A 20,833-nucleotide genomic window follows, 5' to 3' on the forward strand; every position below is an offset into this window, starting at 1 on the left:
TCAGTAGCCCAGGAAGAATTGTGCCTGGAAGGCAATTTTCAGGGTTAATACGCTAACCGTCCGCCCCCTAAAGACGTGAATTGAAGTAACTTACTGTTTAGAACCGATAACCAACTCCCCGCTGCAACTGAAAGTGGACACCTGAAAAATCTATTTTTGAAATCGACGGAGAAGCGAACACTTTCTCTAAAAATATGCGAACTCTGTTAGAGCTTCGGGGCTTTTGGTCTTTTTTTGGGGGGGATGAGTGACTTCTCATTTGCTTCTCAGTTTGTTTCCGAGTATCCCATATAACACGAACGTTCAAACTCTTTGGAACATGGAGGATTGAACATGTTTTTAAAAAGAGGTATCCTCAAAGGGGAAAAATGGTGAAATAATGGATACAGTATGTATATGTATAAAGCATTCAAATGAGTAGGTTTACTGATTGGAATCTATCTGGAAAGTGTCCTACACACTGTACAATAATAAAAAAAAAGAATTGCACATTGAATAGCACCACTTGGATTGTATAATACGTTTTATGCTCTAACGTGATTAGTTTGTATGGACAACATCCTTCCAAGGCCACAAAGGAAAACGGATCAATGTTTTCTTTTGGTGGCATGCAAACGCAAAGCACATGGGTGTAGACTATAAAACCACATGAAGAAATTAGCTTTGTAACCCTGTGTCAAACTATTATTATTTGCCTTTACAAGATGGAAGAAGAAGACAAAGACTCAGTTCTCACTATTGTCAAGTGGAAAGATTTTCTACAAGACTACAGCAAGGATGGAGATTACATTCACAGCTATGTGATAAATGAGGCAAGTGTTGACACTGTCCTCAAGCTACACAGGCAAGCTACCAAAACAACCTTCTGCACCCGCAGGCCATCTTCCTTAAAGTTCGATCCACTCAAGCGCAAAAATAAGAAGTTCTGTGCCGGCTTCTTTGTGTTCTGCAGGTCCACCAGTCCAAGTATCAGCGATGACGGAGTGCCTTTCATGTACAGTGGCATGAAGATACTGGAATGCCAGTACGGACCCAAATGAGAGCATGAAAACAAGAGTGCCATTAAAACTGTGACTTCCACAGTTTCCAGGAAAAAGATGAGAAGCAATATTCCATCTCCTGGACAAAAGAAAAAATCCAAACAAAGGCTTTCCATAGGAGCAACAATTAAAAAAGGATGTCAAGTAAAGATCTCAGTTTGGCACATCTGTGGATTGCCTGAGTATGTTGTTACTGCAAAGAAATGTGTGACAAGTGGGCAAACCAAAGCTAAAGAAAGACTGCTGCAGGAAGCAATGGTAGAAGCCAGATTTTACATCAGCTTGCCACTGCGGAGAGCACACACACATCACAACCGATGTGGCCAATCAGACAGCATTCTCTTTAAAGGAAAACCCGTTGTCACCATCAGCATCTGCACACACACGAACACCAAAGCGTAAAAAACAAGACACCAGCACAACTGCTCTGCCACCCACAAAGACAGTACAAAGAGACAACAGAGACCATGACTAGCATGGGGCATGCAAGACTGAAGAAACAGAAAATGACAGGCAGCAACTCGGTTCACAGTTTTTTGTTGCGGTAGTATCTGTTCAAAACCATTTAACTTCATCTTGGTGCCAACACACCTTCTCTGGTATGAGGACATACTGTATATATGTTTTGCAATTAGAGTTCCTTGTACTTTAAAGCAATAGTTCGACAAGTTAGTTAACAAAAACCAACATGTAAAAACGACAAGTTGTGGTTCTACAGGGGGTTATGTGCCAGGCTATTTCATAGCCAGGTGCAGTAATTTCATGTGCTCGGCCAAGAAATAGCCCTGAACACAACCCCGTTTTTACGCTTTTACACGTTTTTCATATGGATAAAACGAATAAGACATAACGTGTTAATTAGTGAGCTTTAGAGGTGCTGGTTGGTGGATTTTATAACCTTTGGACAGAGTCAGGCTAGCTGTTTCGACATTTCCAGTCTTTATGCTAAGCTAAGCTAACCAGCTGGTGGCGGTAGAGTTGTATTTAGTTGTATTGTATTTTAAGCAAATACGTTTATTTCCTGAAATATCAAACTATTGCTTTAAACACAAGGGCTTAAATATGTGTCATTTGTTCTTAAAGCCCCTATGTGAAGAATTTGTATGTGATTATAGCAATTTTTTCCTAGAGCATGTTTTTGTTTGTTGGAAAACAAGACTATCCTAAAAAATAATTGTTTTAAAGTGGAACAATCACACACCATATTCTGCTGTACAATAACATACCAAAACAAGGCTTCCTGTCATATTTTGTATCTCTATTGCAGAAATATAACTGAGCTAGCTATTTTAGTAATGTTGACACAAGTTGATATCTGAAGTAGAAGGATGTCACGTGCAAGGTGTTTGTAAGACTTCAGATATCACAATGTTAAATTTTATATGAAATATCTATTCTAATTCAAGTGTTTTGATTATTTTATTTTCATTGACAGAATTACAACATGGGATCAGAATGCCTTTATAATCTACAGAGTACAGAATCAGCAGGGTGTTGGAGCCTCCTGCACTTACAAGGGCTGTCGCTTACAGTGATAGGTTCATTAACAAGTTAAATATATTACATTCTAATAACCAGGTATCATCTGCAGAGTCAAAATAAAATATATATCTTCATATTAAAGTGCCTACATGGTGCATGCTCCTTTTCCCACCAACATTATTACAATAAAGTATTTCTGATTAACAACCCAATTATGAGCTAAAATATCCTTTCCAAGCAAAAAAAAAAAAGAAAGATTTTCATTTTAATTTGACAAGAAACCCTTAAAAAAAGTAAAATAAAAAACCTTCAGCAACCAAATACTTGGTAAACAAATGCAACTTGTAAAGGCTGAACTTATTTGATGTGTGCATGACAGGCAGACAGCGCCAAACTGAAATCTTATCAAAGTGTTTGTGCAGTTTCTGTTTTGATCTTTTCAGTCATCACAGCAACGGACTATGTGCCAGATGTGCCCAAAACCTGCAAGAAGACGTGTCCTACAATATTTTTCCTGTTCTATTCTAAATCTTTTTAAGCAATTTTCAAATTTAACAAACTAGAGAGGACCAACTATTTTCAGACTTCCATCTCTTGGGTAAGAACTCTCAATACAGCTTTGAAATCCATCTACTTAAATTCTACCAAAACCAAATTGTTCCCTTTCTAGAATGAATTTGAATGAGATTATCATGGAACACTAAGTGTCGTCTCGGGGATCCAAGAAGAGGTACAGGTAAAAGCAGAGGAAGACTCAGATTAAGGTGCTAATGTAGCCGCTGTTGTTGTGGATGCTTGTAATGATGGAGGTCTAGTTGATGCAGTCCATGATGTGGATTTGCAGGGAGTCCAGGTCCGGCAGGATCTCATTGCACTTGGGACAGGCATGTTCGGGAATATTCCCCTGATGCTGCCAGTCAGGACCTGTGAATCAGAGACACTGATCACAACCTGAACATGCTGTTACACTGAACTAAGCAGTCAATCCTGCACTTCCTTCCAGACTGTGTTGTATGTCCCATCAAGTTCCACCACATGTTTTAGGTTATACTGAAAAAAAGGAGTAGTTTCTACATTTTCAGAAATACGTTTCTTCGCTTTCTTGCTGTTAGATGAGAAGATTGATACCACTCTCATGTCTGTACGCTAAAAATGAAGCTAGAGCCAGCAGCCGGTTAGCTTAGCATAAAGACAAACAGGGAAACAGCCAGCCTGTCAACTGTCAAAAAGCACAAAAATATCTGCTTACCAGCACGTCTAAAGCTCACTAATTAGCATGTTATATCGTGTTTGTTTAATCCATACAAAAAGTGAAATGCAAAAGCCGCTCCCCCCTTCTTCCAGTCTTTATGCTAGGCTAAGCTAAATGTCTCCTGGCTCCAGCCTCATACTTAGCGTACAGATGTGAGAATGTTATCAATCTTTTCATCTTCCCAAAATGAACTATTATTTTAAGGCTCTGTCAATTCAGGTAAAAGAATTGGTACAAAAAAATTGTACACAGCCTCAGAGAAAGTATGCCTGGAAGGCTACATGCTAATATGCAAATGTACCTCTTCCAACCATTGTAGGGCCAGCTCCGAGTTGATTTCCTCCCATTGACACATGTCTCCTCTGCATCTCGTTCAGCGACCGCCTGTGGAGAAACACAAGAAAAATTGTTGCAGAAAAGACAACTGGGTCCCCACTGAGAAAGGGTTCCAGACAGTCTAAGTTATGGTGTTGTACTAATGTGTCAACCTCACAGAAATCTTGTAGATTGTGTTTTCCAGTGTGTTCCTGGTAGCACATATTGCTGTCTACAACAGTGTCTTTGTGGTACTACCACTAGGAGTCACAAAAGTTAGAAATCGCGCATGGCCACTTTTAACCGGTCAGGCCATATAACAACGTACTGCATCTTTTACTTTCTTTAGTCAGGACCAACTGAACTACAGGTGTAAAAGCAAACTTGGTCTTCTGTTTGATTCCATACCGGCCTAGTGAGTCCATCTCCTCCTGCAGATGGGTGTTCTGCTTCTTTACGTACTCCAGCTGAGCAGCCAGACGCTCCCTCTCTTCATGGAGCTTCTCCCTCGCTGCTCGCTCTGCGTAGAAGTCTGAGGAGTAGACCTCCGCCTGCACACGGAGTACAACAAAAAGCATGATGACCGCCATGACACTGCAGGGAGCCATGCTGTCACGTGGACTTCTGGTAATTCAACATCGATTAACTAAGCAGATGTCAAAACATTTCTACACCCACTGACCTGAGCCTGGAAGACAGATATGGTCTCCAGCTCCTTCTCCTTCTGGAAGATCTCCTGCTTCATGTGATCAATCTTGCTCTGTTTAGCAGCCAGGGCCTCTTCGGCGGCAGTCAGCTGTTCCTGCAGCTGGTCCACCACCTCCTTCTGCACCAGCTGAGACTGCAGGGCCAGAGGGCAAAGGTCAAACACTCTCATTTCTAATTGTTAATACTCTTATAACTGCATTAGGTTTCGTGGAAATTAGCAGGATTTGATTAGTCTGTTGCTAAAATCAGAAAAGGCTCCTCATGCTACATAAACTGACCTCTCTCTTCTTCTTCTCCTCTTTGAGTTCATTGTAGTCTTCAAATAGCTTGGTGTAGGCATCCTTCAGCTGGGCCAGATTGTTCCTGTGAGGGAGGAGGGAAGGGGGTTACCGGTGACTCAGTGGAATATAGACTGATGGTGACTCTGGGAAAAAGGGGGTTTCCAATGCAAATCAGTGTCATATGTCTGCACATGTAAACTACAGTTATTCCTGCATAAAAAAAACTCATTTCTCATTTTTCAAATGAACACATGACCCTTGAATGTCTTTGTATATGTGTGTGTGTGTTGCCTCGGACCTATCCTCCCCAGCCTTCCTCTGCTCCATCTGGTTCTGGGCCTGCATGCTGTCCAGCTGCAGCTTCAGCCGGTCGTTCTCCGCCTGAACAGCCTGTTTCTCCACCAGCTGGGCCTTCAGAGTGGCCACGTCCTGCTCCACTTCCCGACATCTGGACACAAGAGGAGGAATAAGACATGCAACGGTGGCCTTAATTGTTGGAGCACATTATAGGTTTCTATGCATCATTTTTGTCGGCTCCTTCACTAAATGGTTTGCATGTTAGGATTCGACGGTGTGGGCTGATGTGTGTGTGTGTGTGTGTGTGTGTGTGTGTGTGTGTGTGTGTGTGTGTGTGTGTGTGTGGGCCTAACCTGTCCTGCAGGTTCTTCTTCATGCCTTCTGCTTCATCCAGCTTGCTCTGGGCCTGCTGCAGCTCTTTGAACAGCGTCATCATCTGAGACTTGAGATTCTCCACCTCAGATGCTGCCTGAAGTATTTGCGTAATGACACACAAACATTACGATAAGGAGACTAAACATTACAAACATCAGTGGACCTCTGCCAGTTATGGAAATGATAAAGCCAATAACAGCACGCAGAGATGAGACCTCAAACTGAGGTTCTTTAAATGTGATGTGAGAACATCAACCTGTCATCCGAATACAGATTACAATGATACAGTTAAAACTACCCTCCTGAATTACTGCTTTTAGTACTTCCACTATTAAATGAATACCTTTTCCTCTTTCCCAGAATCCTCCTTGGTCTCTGTAGGCTCTGCTTCGGTGGTCTGTGTTGAATCCTCTACATTACTCTTCCTCTCCTCCAGCTCTCTAATTCTGTTGGACAATTAGTTTCAAAAACTGTTAGAAAATATGTCAGAGGAAAAACAAACACATTTTGAGAGGAGCGATTAGATAAAAACCACAGAAAGATTGCACTTAAAAAACAAATATAACCAACATTTTTAAAAACTGTGAATGAAAAGCAGTGGGATTACTGCAAAAAGCAGAAACATAGCAGCCATTTTTGCACCTTTAAACAACCAATTTGGTCCAATTTATAGGAAAAAGCACAAGTACCCACTAACAGCCTGACTTGCTGTGTTTCCTGATGTTATAAACGTGGCTGTAATGATGAGAGTAGATCACTGAGTGGGGAACTGTTAAGCTGCTGTCCTCTACCTGGCAGCAGAGGACTGCAGCTCGGCCTGCAGCCGCTCGGCCCGCTGTGTTTCGTTCCTCAGTGACTGGAGGAGCTGGCTGACGGTCACCTCCTCGCTGTCCAGCCGGGACGCCGTCATGCTCAGTTCTGGACGTCTGCTGCGCTCCGAACCACACACGCCGCCCACGCCGTCCACGCCGTCCACGCCTCCGTCCTGAGAAGGACAAACACGCAGTTAGATCCCAAACTTTGGGTTACACCAGTGTATTATTTCAACAAAATCACAGACTTAAACTGTATTTTTATTAAAAATCTGATCTGGATTTCTTTGATCCAGCACACAATAACTGTAGAATTGATGAATACTACTCTGGTTGTCCAAAACAGCCTGGTCGGTGGGTTAAAGTGGAGACTTTTTGTGTTAGATGAGGCCTTTCCATGCTCAGTAGAATGGTCATGGAATGATTATATTTGAGTGTCTTCTAATTTCTTTTTATTCGTGTGTGTGTTGCTCCTCACCGAGACCCTGATGATCTCAATGAAGGAGTCGTCGTGCGAGTCCTGGTCCGCCTTCAGCTGCAGCTCAGAGTTCATGGCCACCAGGTCGTTCTTCTCCGCCTGCAGGCGAGCAACCTGGGCACGCAGGGCATCCACTTCTACACTCTGATGGGATGCCTGGAGTCACCAGCGCAGATTATTAAGTAGTCACAGTCTTAATTTGGGTACAATGCAATTTGACAGAAGCTTACATCTAGTAGTTAATGTACAATAAGCCAGACAAAGTCTCATTAGAAAACACATAACAAAGATCCTTTTAAAAAATGATTAACATAGGAATATAACACTGGCTCTCAGCTGCTTTGACCCAAAAACTAAAAGAAAAAGCAGTATCGGGGTTACACCCTCACCAGCAAGTCTCCCAGGGCTCCCCCTGTCCTCCCCTCCACCTCCAGCCTCCTGCTCAGCTCCTGGTTCTGGAGGGTCAGTGCCGCCATGCGGTCCCGAGCCTCCTCCAGCCTGCTCTCCAGGAAGTCCCGCTCCTCCCGCTGCTTCTCCCGCCACACAGACAGCCCTTCGAAACGCTCCTTCATCGTCAGGTTGGTCTGACGCAGGGCCTCTGAGCGAGAGACACACACGGAGGATTTGAATAAATGCACACTGTACTGGCCAAGTCATTTGAATGGTGACCCTTTCCATAGATAGGTAGACAGACTTCTTTGCTGTTGAATAGAGCAGCAACAACAATTTCAAAGCTCAAATAAAAAACATTGCATTCAACCCTCAATCTGACCGCACGCCTACTCTCACCTTTTAGGTCTCGGTTCTCCTGGATGAGGTTGTTCATCTGCTGCAGGGTTTCCTCCAGCGTGCCGGGCTGACTGGGAGAGCGAGCGATGTCGCCGTTCATCATGGGGCCTCCGGACGCCATGGTGCTGAGAGGAAGACAAGGAAAGAGACTCGTATAGAAGCTGTAAGAAGCTATCACTTGGAGTTGTCATTTTGTGTGTATTACTAATTACTTACTTAAAATAAGGGATTTTTTTTTTTAAAAAGCAGAAAGCTTCTGCAAAATTCTACACAGTGGCTTTAAGGCCATTGCAGAGCTTAAGAATCAATGTTTCTACTAGCAAATGAATCAATGTGTACGCTTTTACTAAATTCAACACGTGTTGTGTAGATACAGTCCATTTTAAAATAATAAGAAAAGGATGTTCCAGACTTGGACTCATGATTTATCTCTGTATAAATGAGACTGTGACTTATGTTGCACACACCAAGGTACAATGTTTACTTCATTTAGAGATGAATTATTGTCTGGAGACATGGAGCTGGGGGGTGGGGGGGTGTTACCAGCAAAGTATGTGAAAAAACTGCTCCATGCTGATATCACCAAGTGACTCAGTGCTTCTGCATGCAGCAGCAGAGTAGCAGCACCCAGCCTTAAACGGGACTTATCTCATCAGCAGGTCACATGATAATTTAATTACATTACAATAACAGAGAGCAGTATGCTATACACACTGTGGTCTGCTTCTGCCCTCACAATGACTTACTGAATGACCGTCATAAACAACTATTATTATCTTAGCGGCATTTAATGGGAGATATCACGGTTAAACTGAAACTTAGGAATACTACAGTGAATCCCAGTGGGATAAATGCTACTTTAAAACCACCACTGAACACTACAGACACGCTGTCGCTCTGGGAAAATGTCATGGGTATATTATTTTGGATCATATAGCCTGCTTTTACTTTCAGTTTTCTCAGGTGGGCCTATTCCGTGCGCCACTCTTAGTAAACACTGAAAAGTTACCAGTAACTTACACAACACGGATGTGTTTCCCCCCTTAGCCAAACTGCGTCACATCAAACACTAAAAAAGTCTAAATGTTTTAACTCACCTGCTCTGTACTCCTGAGCTAAACCCAGTCTGGATGTTCACTCCGAAAGTCCACAGAAACACTCGGAGAGATGGTAAAATGTGTGTCGAGCAACCTTGTACTGCTGCTTCTGGCTTGTAGCAACGTCAAGTCACGTACAGACACAATGAGCTTCCGGTAAGTGTTTTCAAAATAAAATCACACTTTGACGGTATCTGTTTTAGTCTGAAAATAGTACAAGAATTAAGCATAACCTTTGCCAGTAATTTCTATTATGTTTTAAAAATTACTTTTTTAGAGGAGAAAAATCCTTTTTAGATACTAAGTTTTTTTTTAATTGGCCTTCAATGTAATTTATCTGTATAGGCTAAATATGACACTAACAGACAATACACAGAAACAGGAAAAATGCAATTAGTAAAACAAACAACTCGAATCTGATACAATTTTTATATGACAACAACATAATCTTCTAATGTGTATTTTTTTAGTAATAACTTTATTCTGTTGCATTTAATCTAATGATTCCGTTACGTGTATAACTAATTTGTGTATAATTAAATTCACTTCACTAAACCACACATGGCCTACTCTGTTCTGTATGATCAAAGTTATCATATCAGCAATGAAGAAGAAACAATTATTAATGCTGACGTTGTTTTTATTTTCGGTAACTTCAACCACAACATTATTTTCCATTATATATGTAGTCTATGTTTTATATATATATATATATATATATATATATATATATATATATATAAACGATCACTTGAAATCTGGACTAAATAGGCTATAGTAGGCCCACGTGTCATCGTTTGTTTACTCATCCCCAATAATGTTCAAACTTTAAGGCCAATTTATTCAATCGTTTTCAAGTTTAAGCTTTTATTTTGAGGGCTCGTTTGCCTTACTTCCTGTCCCCATGGGCCTAGTTGTCGCAGGGGCGACGCAGCTCTGACTTGTGTGGATTTTCATTTCCTCGAAGTGACGTCGCCGAGCAGTCAATAGATCTGAGTATAAACTGTAGCTGCGTATGAACAGAGCCGCGGTGTAGACAGGTCCATCCGCATGTTTTACACATCAGTGACAGCCTGCCAGCGGAGGGCGGGGCCAGCACTCAGCTGAGGGCGGGAATTCCCTTCAGGAGTCACCTTGCACTTTCAAAACGGGAAAGACAAGACTGGAGATTCCCTAACCTTCTCAGACAGCCATGTTTGGGTTACAACTAAATTATAATAATTAAAATAGAATGAATCCTGGTGTAATATCTGGCCATGTTGTGCTATAAAAACAAATCAAGGTCGCTTCAGAATATTAATGGAATACGATAAGCCTACCAGTTTTTTGCTTTAGTCCAAACTTGTTTACAAAGTGGCCCATTAAGGCAAATATAAATTATTACCGCATTTATTCGATTTATTCAGATAATCTATTGCGGTATACAAAACGAATAATATTTTTGCATGCTGTTCATGTGAGTGTCCATCAGATGTCAGTGTTGTCTAAGCAAAAATCAGCTAAAAAAGAAATTCACACCGCTGAAATGTTTGGCTGTGGTGAAACGACCCTGCCTGGGTAGCAGTAATGTCCTAAATAAGATCCTGTGGTCCAGTGTGTCGTGACCTATGTGCATTTTGAGGTCTGCTGAGCAGAGCGTCAGAGCTATATGTCTATTTCCAGTATGGATCAGCTCACTGAACTTTACTTTGAACTGGGCATTAAGTGTGCTGATGGTACTTCTGCTCAATAGGCATGCATGGTTATGTAATTAGTGTAATCTCTCCAGAAGAAAGCAGTAATGTAATCTGCAGGATGCTGTCGGTTTCAGGCGAGGTGTCCATAAACTATGCTTAATGCATTAACTTGAAGATCTCCACGAACCTTCCATTACAAACAGACATATGGCTCAGAAGGAATGGAAGAGGACAAGAATTGCGAGGTAACCCAAACGTAGTCCTCAAAAGAGTTCTCGCCATGACCTTTAGGGGGCTCCGTAGAAACCACTTTCCTACTTTAGTGGGACTTCATCTTGGATGCTTTCAAATGCACTATCCGAAAAATGGACATTTCTCAAGAATTGCAGCCAAAAGCAGAGTTTCTGAGTTCAGTTCGATGATGAGCATGACATCGTGAGAAATCTAGCAATCTTGTGGTTTGCCAGAATGCTCTATTAGGCTACTATTTGTTTAAATAATAGGCTAATAATTAAAAAAAAACACGTTTTACAATGTTAAGGACATTATCGATTTGAACAGGTTTCAAATCTTAACGTTTATCAACCTTATTAATATCCGACCAACCAAATGCCTGAGCGTCATATCAGTCCATGAACGCAGCACTCGTGCGCTCTGGTGAAGCTTGTCGCTCCCACAGCAGACAGCTGAGATGGAAACACTTGGAGCACAGCAGCAGGTTGGAGTAGTTTAAGTTTCTGCAAACTGATTTGACTGTTGAGTTCTGTGCAGGAGTCTGGAGGTGAGACTCTGCGAGTTTAGTTCATGAACAAAAGCACGGTGGTCGAATTTTGTGTAAAACGTTACTTGGCATGTTTTTAGAGTTTTTGCAGAGCATCCTCAAGCGTCCAGGTAACCATCACATCAGTTTAGACGCAATTTTTTTTGTTCGCCTTTTCAACTCACTTTTAGCACCTTGGATGCTGAAGAGACTGACCTCCAGCGTAAAACAGTCCATTTTGATCAAACAGGAAAATCACACTTGTCTGAAGCGAAGCTTGTACCGCTCCTCGGGCTCCTCGGGATGGTTTCCACGGCTCTCCTCCTCGCAGCGCTCGGCTTTTTTGCGCATCTGGACACTTTTACGCACGGGTGCCAGCTCCCCTCCGAGTGGCGGCCGCTCAGCGAGGGCTGCCGGGCGGAGCTGGCGGAGATCATCGTGTACGCCCGGGTCCTGGCGATCCACCGGGAGCCCCTGGGCGGCGGGGCGGGCAGCCTGTACAACTCGCTGCCCTTCGGGTTCGGGTATGGGTACGAGGGCGCGGAGGAAGGGCTGCTGTACTCTGCGGAGGTGGAGTTGCTGTGCGACCAGGCCTGGGGCAGCATGCTGGAGGTGCCCACTGGATCAAGACTCAACCTGACCGGACTGGGGTACTTGTCCTGCCAGTCCCACACCGTGATGGAGAACTACTCCTACTTCTTCTTCCTCAGGTGAGGTGCAAGGCCTGGATACATTTATCCAAATAGTTCCAACAGACATTTGGAAATACTAATTCAAGCTGTACTTACGACAGTCAGAAAGTTTTATTGTTGCCATTAAAATTAGACTGCATCTCATAAAACGTTTTGCCAGACAGAAGGGCATTTTGCAAAATAGCAACTTTAAACTAACACTCCAATAACTCTTCAGCGTTTTTGTCTTTTGTCAGTTTGTTTTGGAGCAAAGTGTGATCTGCAGTCAGATGTGTAAAGAAGACAACTGTATTTAAATATAATTGAGGCTGCCTGAGTTTTTCCATTAAGTAAGACTTGAAATGTTGTACTTTTTATCCACTACATCTATCTGACAGCTGCTAGTTATTTTGCAAAAGAAGATTTTACCTGCAAAGCAAACTACAGGCTCATTAAATATGATGCATTTCATAGGTTAGAAATGCTTTCTCCTCACAGCTTCCCTGTTTATCTCCTCTGCAGGATGGATGAAAACTACAACATCCTCCCCCACGGCGTCAACTTCCAGGACGCCATCTTCCCCGACACGTCCGAGAACAGGCGCACGTTCTCCAGCCTCTTCCAGTTCTCCAACTGCACCCAGGGGAGCCAGCCTTTCCACACCTTCAGCCCCGAGTGGGACACCCAGGAGGACAGCAGGGTAAGGCATTGCTTTGTTTTGACCACACACACCTTTTTCATGTCAAGTACAATGTCATTATGCACAACCTGTCCAAGAATTATAACCCCAAGGACTGCCATGCAGCTTGATTAGATACTTGGTTGCCATAGTAATGCTTGCTGCTTCCTTGAAAACAAAAATGACTAACAGGTTGGCCTGATTCCCATCTCCTTGTACGACCTCATTATCTTCGGAGAAGAATAAGGTTAAAAATGTCTCCTTCTCAGTCGGGTCAGCCCTTTTAGGTGTTTGCAGACGACGTAAACAAACCTGATACCATCTCGTTACCATGGAGATAACAGATTAACTGTCCAAATGACCAGCAGGGTGCAGGGAACTGGAGGTAGGGCGACTAACAGCTGTTGTGTGTTTTGATTTGTTAGTAATATTCTTGCTTCGGGACCTAAAATATACTGTTGTAGCTAAGATGTGAATGTGAGTGCAGTGTGTGTTGGAAGAAACGTGACACAGCAGAGTGAGGTCTTGGTTTGTGTGTGTGGACACCTAATCCTGGGTTGAGTTGTGACTCTGCTGACAGGAATGTGGTGAGGATCAGTAGAAACACAGTTTAGCTACCCTCTGGCACAGTGCAGAGCTACACACACACACACACACAAATATCGCCTCACTGTTCTGATTTTCAGAAGGATAAAAAAAAATAGAAGAAAAAGAAGAAATGATTATAGATTCCCACCGTGTGGTTGGTCACGTGCGATCACGCTCCAGCTACTTCAAGATCAAAGTAATTACTGATTGGTCGAAGTCCGTCCATCTGGCTCCCCAGGCAGACAAGATACTGGATGTCCAGAGGTCAAAGGTCAAATAGCAGAGATCCACATCTTTAATAGGCAGTTTGAAAGTGTGTCAGTCTGCAGCTTCGATTCATATCAGTATGAAGCAACGTTGCCTGCTGACCTGGAACCAGAGATAAGCTGAACTCTGTCAGCAGAGGAAGAAAGGTCCGCTGCTGTGATTCAGCCTTTTATTATCACGGTTGAGCTTCAGACAAGACAGAACAGGGCGGCTGGAGATGGAACTACACAGGTCTTTGCCCTCATTTTGAAAGGAAACAAGAGCAGCTGTTCAGATGCTGAAGAGGTTTTCATTTGGTGGCACTGTGTCATCACAGTAACTCAGGAATGTATGTTTTCATATGTCATCATAATTCACAATATTTGTATCAGAGTTGTAGACTTGAGATTTTGACTCGGGTCAGAGTAAAGCCACAAAAATGAGGGCTTGAAACACTCCTTACAGATTTTACTTGACCAGTTAAAAACTTGAGACTTGAATATTTTTGTTTCAAGTTTTGACCTGGTAAAATCCTGGAACAATCACATGTCAGTAAGAGAGTGACAGGCAGGCTTTACCTCCATTGTCTTGACTTGGACTTGGCCCCCAAAAGACTTGAAAACAACTCAGATTTTTATTCAGAAAATCAAAAGGTAACACTGATCTAACATCACACAGCACCTGCATCACTGGCGTCATCACAGTAATTGAAGAATCAATACTTTGTGTAATTTGTGACAGAAAAGGCTACATGTACATCTATTTGCATCATTGCATTAACAGTCAGGATGTTGCACCTTGTTCCTGACTGACCTGAGCACTGCCTGCAGCATGCGTAGAGAAAGACATGGTCAATTGTTTCCGAAATGGATTTATGGCATTTTGTTATTGTCGGCAGTCAGAACTGCAGAGCTAAATCAGGAAAGGTGCAGTGGTGTCTTCCTCTTCCTTTCTCTTCGGGTTCGACCTGCAGGGTCTGAGCTATATGGTCAAAGGTCAGTGAGGCAGGGGTTAAAGACACTGCTCATTTAGAGGACGAGCACTCGCATGTAGAGGCCTCGACCTTCAGGCAAAGCTGGACAAAACAGGTGTTTTGCTCCGGGAATGTATGGAGATGGAAGGACCTTCTCCTTCCTCTTCATGTCTCTCCTTACCCTTCCGCGTTTCCCTGCCTTTCGTCTTTTGAATTTGAAAGTATCAGATTTGAAGCAAAAGAAAAACTCTCTTCTCTGTCTTTCCATCTGTTTTGCTTGGGCTGTAAATGAAAAACAACTAAGAAGAACAAGATCCCATTTCTAATTTCATTTTCTGAGTTGTGTTTTGACCGTGTTTCCCAGGCTGCCTCGCTCTCTTCAGATGGAGTTTAAACACAAAAATTGGATTTGGGAGGTGGTTTGCTTCTGGTTTTAGCCTCGTGAGAACCAGACCCCCTCCAGAAGGATAGACAAGAGACTTCCTCCACTTTTCTGCCAGAACCTTCAATTAGCGTTTGTTCACAACCTCCTCTTACCAGCAGCACTCAGGCAAGAGTTTACCATGAGCCAGAGGGAGAGACTGCTGGAAGCACTGCTCATCTGTTTAATACACTTTTCCCCCCTGAAAGATATTTTACTTCTTTTTTTCAGATTTTCTTTTGGGCCCATTAACCTTCACTTGATAGGCCACAGTAAGATAGAGACGAATTCCCCAAATACTTCTTAATCAGCACATTTCCATGTTTACATGCACTCTAATGATTTGATTGCAGCCACAGTGAGCGAACACTCCAGTTTTAACTGTCATGTAAACACCTTTAACACGTTTTCTGACTCTCATTAACATTTTATGTTGACGCTCAGAGGGATAAAAGGAAGACAACACAGTTTGCCTTTTTCAGTAGTAGCTCAGGATGAATACAGTGTCAGACCGTGTGTGTGTGTGTGTGTGTGTGTCCTGTCTGTCTCCCTCTTTCTGTCTCGTCTTTGTTTTTCTTTCTCTCTCTGCCTCCCTGTTGTTCTTTTTATCTCTTCAAGTTTCACTCTCTCTTCCTGTCTTATTGTCTCTGTTTTCTAATCATCTATCCCTATGTGCACACACACACACACACACACACACACACACACACACACACGCACGCGAAGCAAAATAAAACCTCAGTAGAAGAGGAAAAACCCTGGCTTGTCTCTTTGACGTCAATAGTGACGTTCTAAAGACACTCAATGTGTGTGTGGGGGGGACTCTCTATAAAAAGTTAGAAAGAGGAATCAAAAGTCTGCAGAAATAAATGAGCAGTCAGGTCGGGTCTGTTGATGAATACAGGGAGTTGTGCAGTCTGGTCAACACATACTGTCATTTGAGAAGCATTGTGCAAAAGCTCCAACAAGGTTTGTTCACAATGAACATCAGTGCCAGTGGTGTCACAGTCAAAATGTATTCAAACAACCTCAGTGACGATAAAGCCACTGTCATGAAGTGCCCGTGGCTTCTTTCAGGTGCTTCCCTTATGTGATTGGTCAGTGAGTATGAGGACGTTGAAATTACAACACGAATCTACTCCAGACATCACACAATTGCGATATACAGTTGCTTAAAGCTGCATTTATACATTGTTTGGCCACATGGGGGCAGCACAACATTGACACATTTTCTTCTTATAAAGTTGATATGGTGATCATGTTAGTAACAGTTGCTAATTTACACACCCAGCAGATACGGAGCAACATTAGCATTCATTTGGAGTTGTGTTTCTGGCCACTTGATGAATGTAAGTTCAATATTCTCTTCTTTTAGCTCTATTTTTGGTCTCCACCAACGAAATATCTGGCTCTTTAGCTGCTAAATGCTCCACTATGTTGACCAGCTAGTCGCTAAATGTGTCTGTCTGCTGTTTGGTGCTGAGCAGGAAGCGTACAGCAGGTTTATCAGAACTTTTTAACCGAAACAACCACGATGAGAGTGGTGAGACTCAACCAAAACAGTAAAGTTGCTGCCCCTAAAACCAAAACAATAAGCTGAAAGATGCTAAAAACGCACCATTGAGCTGAAGGAAAACTGCAAAGTTGGGTGATAATTATCTGTGGGTTCGTCAAAACGAGCAACTCCTTTTTTATTCCATTGTTAGTGTAAGAATATTGTTTAGTGTAGCTTTAAATGCATTTTAGTGGATTTTGAACATATGGTGATCGCTTCTGCTTAATTTGGACAAATCTGCAACCTTCTGGACAAAAGAGACACTGTGTTAAAATCTTTGTACACTTGAATTTGAGAACATTTTGTACATGCATGTGTGTGTCTTCACATGTCCTCTAAATACTGTTTATACAGATGATGCTAAACAGCAGGCAGGTAACACCCGGATGTTTTGACAGGTGGTGTGCGTTTGGGTGTGCATGTGTGTGTAGGGAGTGTCCCACTGAGTATGTGAGTTATGGGTAAGGGTTCAAACTAAAAAAATTAAAATAATGTACCAATGTTATGTAATATGGATTTGACTTTTGTTTGGATAAATCAGAAGACAGAGACTTCCCTTAAAGGGTCAGTTCACCCAAATTACAAAGAAAAATCAAAAGAAAAGGAAAACAATTCTCTCTTGTCTCTAGTCTTATTTATGTTGATTACTTTGACTTTGGTTGTCCAGGTTTTCAGATATCCATCTCTGAGATTTATGCTTCCACTCCAGTAAAATGGAGGTGAATGGAATTTTGTTTGTACTTATAGCATTGAAAAGTACATTTTATAAATTCAACAGCAGGGCGTCCCCTTGACCTAGTGGTCTAGGGCACATACCATGTAATTGCAATGCCCCCGGTTCAATTCCAGTGGGAGACCTTTGTTGCATGTCAAAACAAATGCAACGTCTCTTTGCAGAACCAGTATCCCCGTCACTCAGGATAACCCACAGACTTCACTGTGAACAGTTTTCACTTGAACTATTTCTTCAGTAAAAAGTAGCTCCAATGAAAAGGTGACTTTAATTTAGTAATGAAATATAAACTGTATATTCAACATGGAGACAAATACAATCGCTTTTTGCATTTAATATTCCATAACATGCCAAATCTTTGCATCTTTGTGTCCCTTCCTGTGTGTTGGGCTTTGCAGAGGAGAAAAAAAAATAACAATGGAGAAATAACAGCACTGTGGAGATCAAAGGAAAAAAGATTTTTTCATTTTCTCAGAGAGGCTGCTGGGAAAATCACATCACCAGTGCTCCCACACTACACAACCAGCTGACAGGATGGCAACTGGTGGTTTACAACAGTTTGGTTTGCCTGTTAAGAAAACGACCCGTCGTGTATGTTAACCACTCTCCCTCTCCTTCCTCCTCTTTCCTCCAGCTGCTGTGTTCCTCGGTGCAGGCCGCGCTGTTCGAGGAGGAGGAGCGAGGCCGCAAGCTGCACGAGCGCCTGGCCGCGGCAGAGAGGAGGAACCGGCAGCTGAAGGAGCGCGTTCGTAAGGTGAAGCGCTCCCTGAGGAATGCCCGCAAGGCTGCACGCAAGGCCGAACAGGAGGCGCAGGAGCTCCAAGAGAAGCTGAAGGCTGCAGAGCGGAGGGCGGGGCATCACCTCAATGCCATAACACAGGAGGAGCCTCCACCCGGGCGTTATGCAAGCACGGCGATACGCCAGCGAGTGCAACTTTAACTAATCCCACCTGCCCCAAACTGCCACGCACCTGGACTGAAAACATTGGAGAGCGAGAGACTGCTGGGCGGTCTCCATGTAAGGGACAAACAAATAGCAACTGTCACATCTGCGTAAACACACTTTTAAAGTAATAATCTACATAGTTTTCTTGTAAATAAAATACTCTTTCTCTCTTTTGTATCCCTGATTGCTATAATACAAGAGTGATGTTCAGGACCATTCCTGGTCATGTGAAGAACAAAAGAACAAAAAAAGTTTCTTGAAAGAGAATCCAACATTTATTTTCTAAATGATTCCTCTATCAGGTGGTGCAGTTCTTTAGCTCTGCTGCCTTCTACAACTAGATTCAGTTGCTGCTCGGTGCTCTTCTCAGGCTGTGATCACATAGGATGTGTTTTTGCTCCAACACAAAGCACAGCTGTGAGCGACAATAGTAACAGTAACAGCGGGAGGTTATTGGAGTGCGGTTGAAGAGTGATGCATTATTCTGTTTGCCATTCAAATGTTTTTCCCAACCTGAATGTTTTAAAACAAAAAAACGACCAGTTGTATAATATCTTTTGTGGCTCTGGAGGAGCTTTGTCAAGAAATCACAAAAAAGTGGTGTCATTGGGGTTATCTTGGCTTGGGTTTGGAGAATCTTTAATAGAAATCCTCATAACACAAAGTGTTACACACTGGGGACATGAAGTTTGAAAGACATTAGTGTTTACCAGATAGGGTAAGGAGGGAGGGTTGAACAGAAGATGCTATTGAGTTGCATTATGGAGTGCACGATCCAATGTTCAAAAGTCAGGATATCTCTGCTGCATCGATTTTGACCTTTCTTATTAAAAAATCTGGCTCTGGCAGGTGGCCCAAATTTATAGAATACTAAATCACTGGAATACTGCATTAACTGATTTTCTGGCCATGTGGGGGCAGCAGAAACAAGCCATAAACACAACACTGACATTATCACCTTTTAAGTTTATATGGTGAACTTGTCAGCAAATAATTTCTTATTTACACATCCAGAAGACACGCAGTAACATTAGCATTCATTTGGAGTTGTGTTTCAGGCCACCTGGGGAATGTAAGTGAGAAGAATATCTCTCTCTGTAGCTGCTAAATGCTCCACTATGTTCTTGGCTAGTTGCTAACTTTGTCTGTCTGCTGTTTGTTGCTTTGCAGGTAGTGTTCAGTGGGTTTATTATATTTTTTCCAGAAGAAAATCTACCTGCTACACATGGAAACAACGTTGATGAGAGTGATTAGACTGAATCAAAACATTAAAGTTGCAGGCTGAAAAAACCAAAACAATGAGCTGAAAGATGCTAAAATACTCTGAGGGGTACTCCAGAGTTGGGTGGTAATTCTCTTCGGGTTCATCACTATGAGTGACCCACAATACACATAATAATTTGACCCATTGTTAGTATAAAAAATATTGATTATAGTAGCTTTAAGTAATTGAAAGACTGGTACTGGCATTTATAATCTTTTAGTTTTTGCAGCTTTTTGAGACACATATTGTATGACAATCTGCAACTAAATAAACTTAAAAGAAAAGACACATTCAGAACGGCCTTATATGTAATCACAGCCTAGTGAAGCAATGATAAGAGACATTACATTTAATATTAATGATGTTGTGATTTATCGACTTCTTCTTTAAGTGAAATTGTGAGCAGAGAGTGTTGTAACTGAGAATGAGAATTCTGGGATGTTTGAGAAGGTTCATTTATTATTAATTTGAGTTTTTTTTACAGTCTGGAATATCAGCTTGTATGTGGATATTTTTGTTTGAATGTTTTTTCTGCACATAAAAGTTGATTTGGATGAACATCAGTGTGAATGTGACAGTGTTTTGAAGAAGGATATTAACATCTGGGTCGCTGGAGTACAAAAAAACAAATAGCCACATACACTCAGCGGATCAGTTAAGCCCTACAGCATCACACAGAGAGTATAAAGAGAGGTTAAGGTCAGAGGAGACATTGTCTTTGTATTGTGTGTTATATGTAGTGTTTGGGGAGAGAAAGAGATGTGTGTGTGTGTGTGTGTGTGTGTGTGTGTGTGTGTGTGTGTGTGTGTATGGTCCATCAAGTGACTGGAATGTGTTTGTGTGGGCAGCAATGTTCTGAACAGCAGGACGTCCCTGAAATATTCCTCTAAGTCTGGAGAACCAAAAGCTCTGGAGGGAGGCGAGCAGCCGTCACATCACGAGACCACAGTGAATGCAAGGATCACCATCATAACAAAATGAGAGGCAGGGTGGATGAAGAGGGATGCAGCAATAAAGAGATGAAGCTGAATTGCAGTTTCTCTCTTGTGACACAAACAGCGATACTCACAACTCTCCTGCTACTACAGCTAACATCACAACAACAGCATGTCTTGGCAAACTAGAAAGTAAGCTGAATGTCCGTGGGGGAGTCATTTAACGTTAGCTGACACACAAATCATGGCTGGAATAGTGTTGTGTGGCTCAGTCTGAGACACTTTGTTTGTTTCCCATTTACAGAGCCAGGGCTGTGGACAAACACCAGACTTTTTTTCAGCGCGCACAGAGCAGACAGCTAGCGGACCGTGAGGAGATATTTGCTGAATTTGACAAAAAGGCGTGTATTGGATTAGAATTGCATACCCTCACCTTTAATTCTCGCATCATGGTCCCTCG

The 20,833-nt window shown here is 42.3% G+C and overlaps 2 protein-coding genes across 2 annotated transcripts; one reads left to right on the top strand and one right to left on the bottom strand.

The window, feature by feature from the left end:
- Nucleotides 1–2,440: 2,440 nt before the first annotated feature.
- On the bottom strand, nucleotides 2,441–9,083 carry optn (optineurin). Its single transcript, XM_044186411.1, has 13 exons — nucleotides 8,927–9,083; nucleotides 7,830–7,954; nucleotides 7,430–7,638; nucleotides 7,041–7,196; nucleotides 6,542–6,735; nucleotides 6,094–6,196; nucleotides 5,729–5,844; nucleotides 5,377–5,526; nucleotides 5,076–5,160; nucleotides 4,772–4,930; nucleotides 4,498–4,640; nucleotides 4,076–4,158; nucleotides 2,441–3,446 (listed from the first exon to the last, which is right to left on the bottom strand). The coding sequence occupies exons 2-13, from the start codon at nucleotides 7,948–7,950 to the stop codon at nucleotides 3,334–3,336; spliced, it is 1,632 nt and encodes a 543-aa protein (XP_044042346.1). The 5' UTR covers nucleotides 7,951–7,954; nucleotides 8,927–9,083; the 3' UTR covers nucleotides 2,441–3,333.
- A 642-nt stretch (nucleotides 9,084–9,725) lies between these two features.
- On the top strand, nucleotides 9,726–19,996 carry ccdc3a (coiled-coil domain containing 3a). Its single transcript, XM_044186412.1, has 3 exons — nucleotides 9,726–12,072; nucleotides 12,556–12,733; nucleotides 17,863–19,996. The coding sequence occupies exons 1-3, from the start codon at nucleotides 11,666–11,668 to the stop codon at nucleotides 18,166–18,168; spliced, it is 891 nt and encodes a 296-aa protein (XP_044042347.1). The 5' UTR covers nucleotides 9,726–11,665; the 3' UTR covers nucleotides 18,169–19,996.
- Nucleotides 19,997–20,833: the final 837 nt, after the last annotated feature.

This window comes from Siniperca chuatsi, linkage group LG23, assembly GCF_020085105.1.
Source record: "Siniperca chuatsi isolate FFG_IHB_CAS linkage group LG23, ASM2008510v1, whole genome shotgun sequence".
Lineage (NCBI taxonomy): Eukaryota > Metazoa > Chordata > Actinopteri > Centrarchiformes > Sinipercidae > Siniperca > Siniperca chuatsi.

What these genes read in the sequence shown, in the direction of transcription:
- optn (XM_044186411.1), bottom strand. Translation starts at nt 7,950, where the DNA reads ATGGCGTCCGGAGGCCCCATGATGAACGGCGACATCGCTCGCTCTCCC. An exon ending in TTGAGATCATCAGGGTCTCG is followed by an intron (nt 6,736 to 7,040) that starts GTGAGGAGCAAC and finishes TGTCCTTCTCAG; the next exon opens with GACGGAGGCGTGGACGGCGT. An exon ending in AGGAAGGCTGGGGAGGATAG is followed by an intron (nt 5,161 to 5,376) that starts GTCCGAGGCAAC and finishes CCTCCCTCACAG; the next exon opens with GAACAATCTGGCCCAGCTGA.
- ccdc3a (XM_044186412.1), top strand. Translation starts at nt 11,666, where the DNA reads ATGGTTTCCACGGCTCTCCTCCTCGCAGCGCTCGGCTTTTTTGCGCAT. An exon ending in TCCTACTTCTTCTTCCTCAG is followed by an intron (nt 12,073 to 12,555) that starts GTGAGGTGCAAG and finishes TCTCCTCTGCAG; the next exon opens with GATGGATGAAAACTACAACA. An exon ending in ACACCCAGGAGGACAGCAGG is followed by an intron (nt 12,734 to 17,862) that starts GTAAGGCATTGC and finishes TCTTTCCTCCAG; the next exon opens with CTGCTGTGTTCCTCGGTGCA.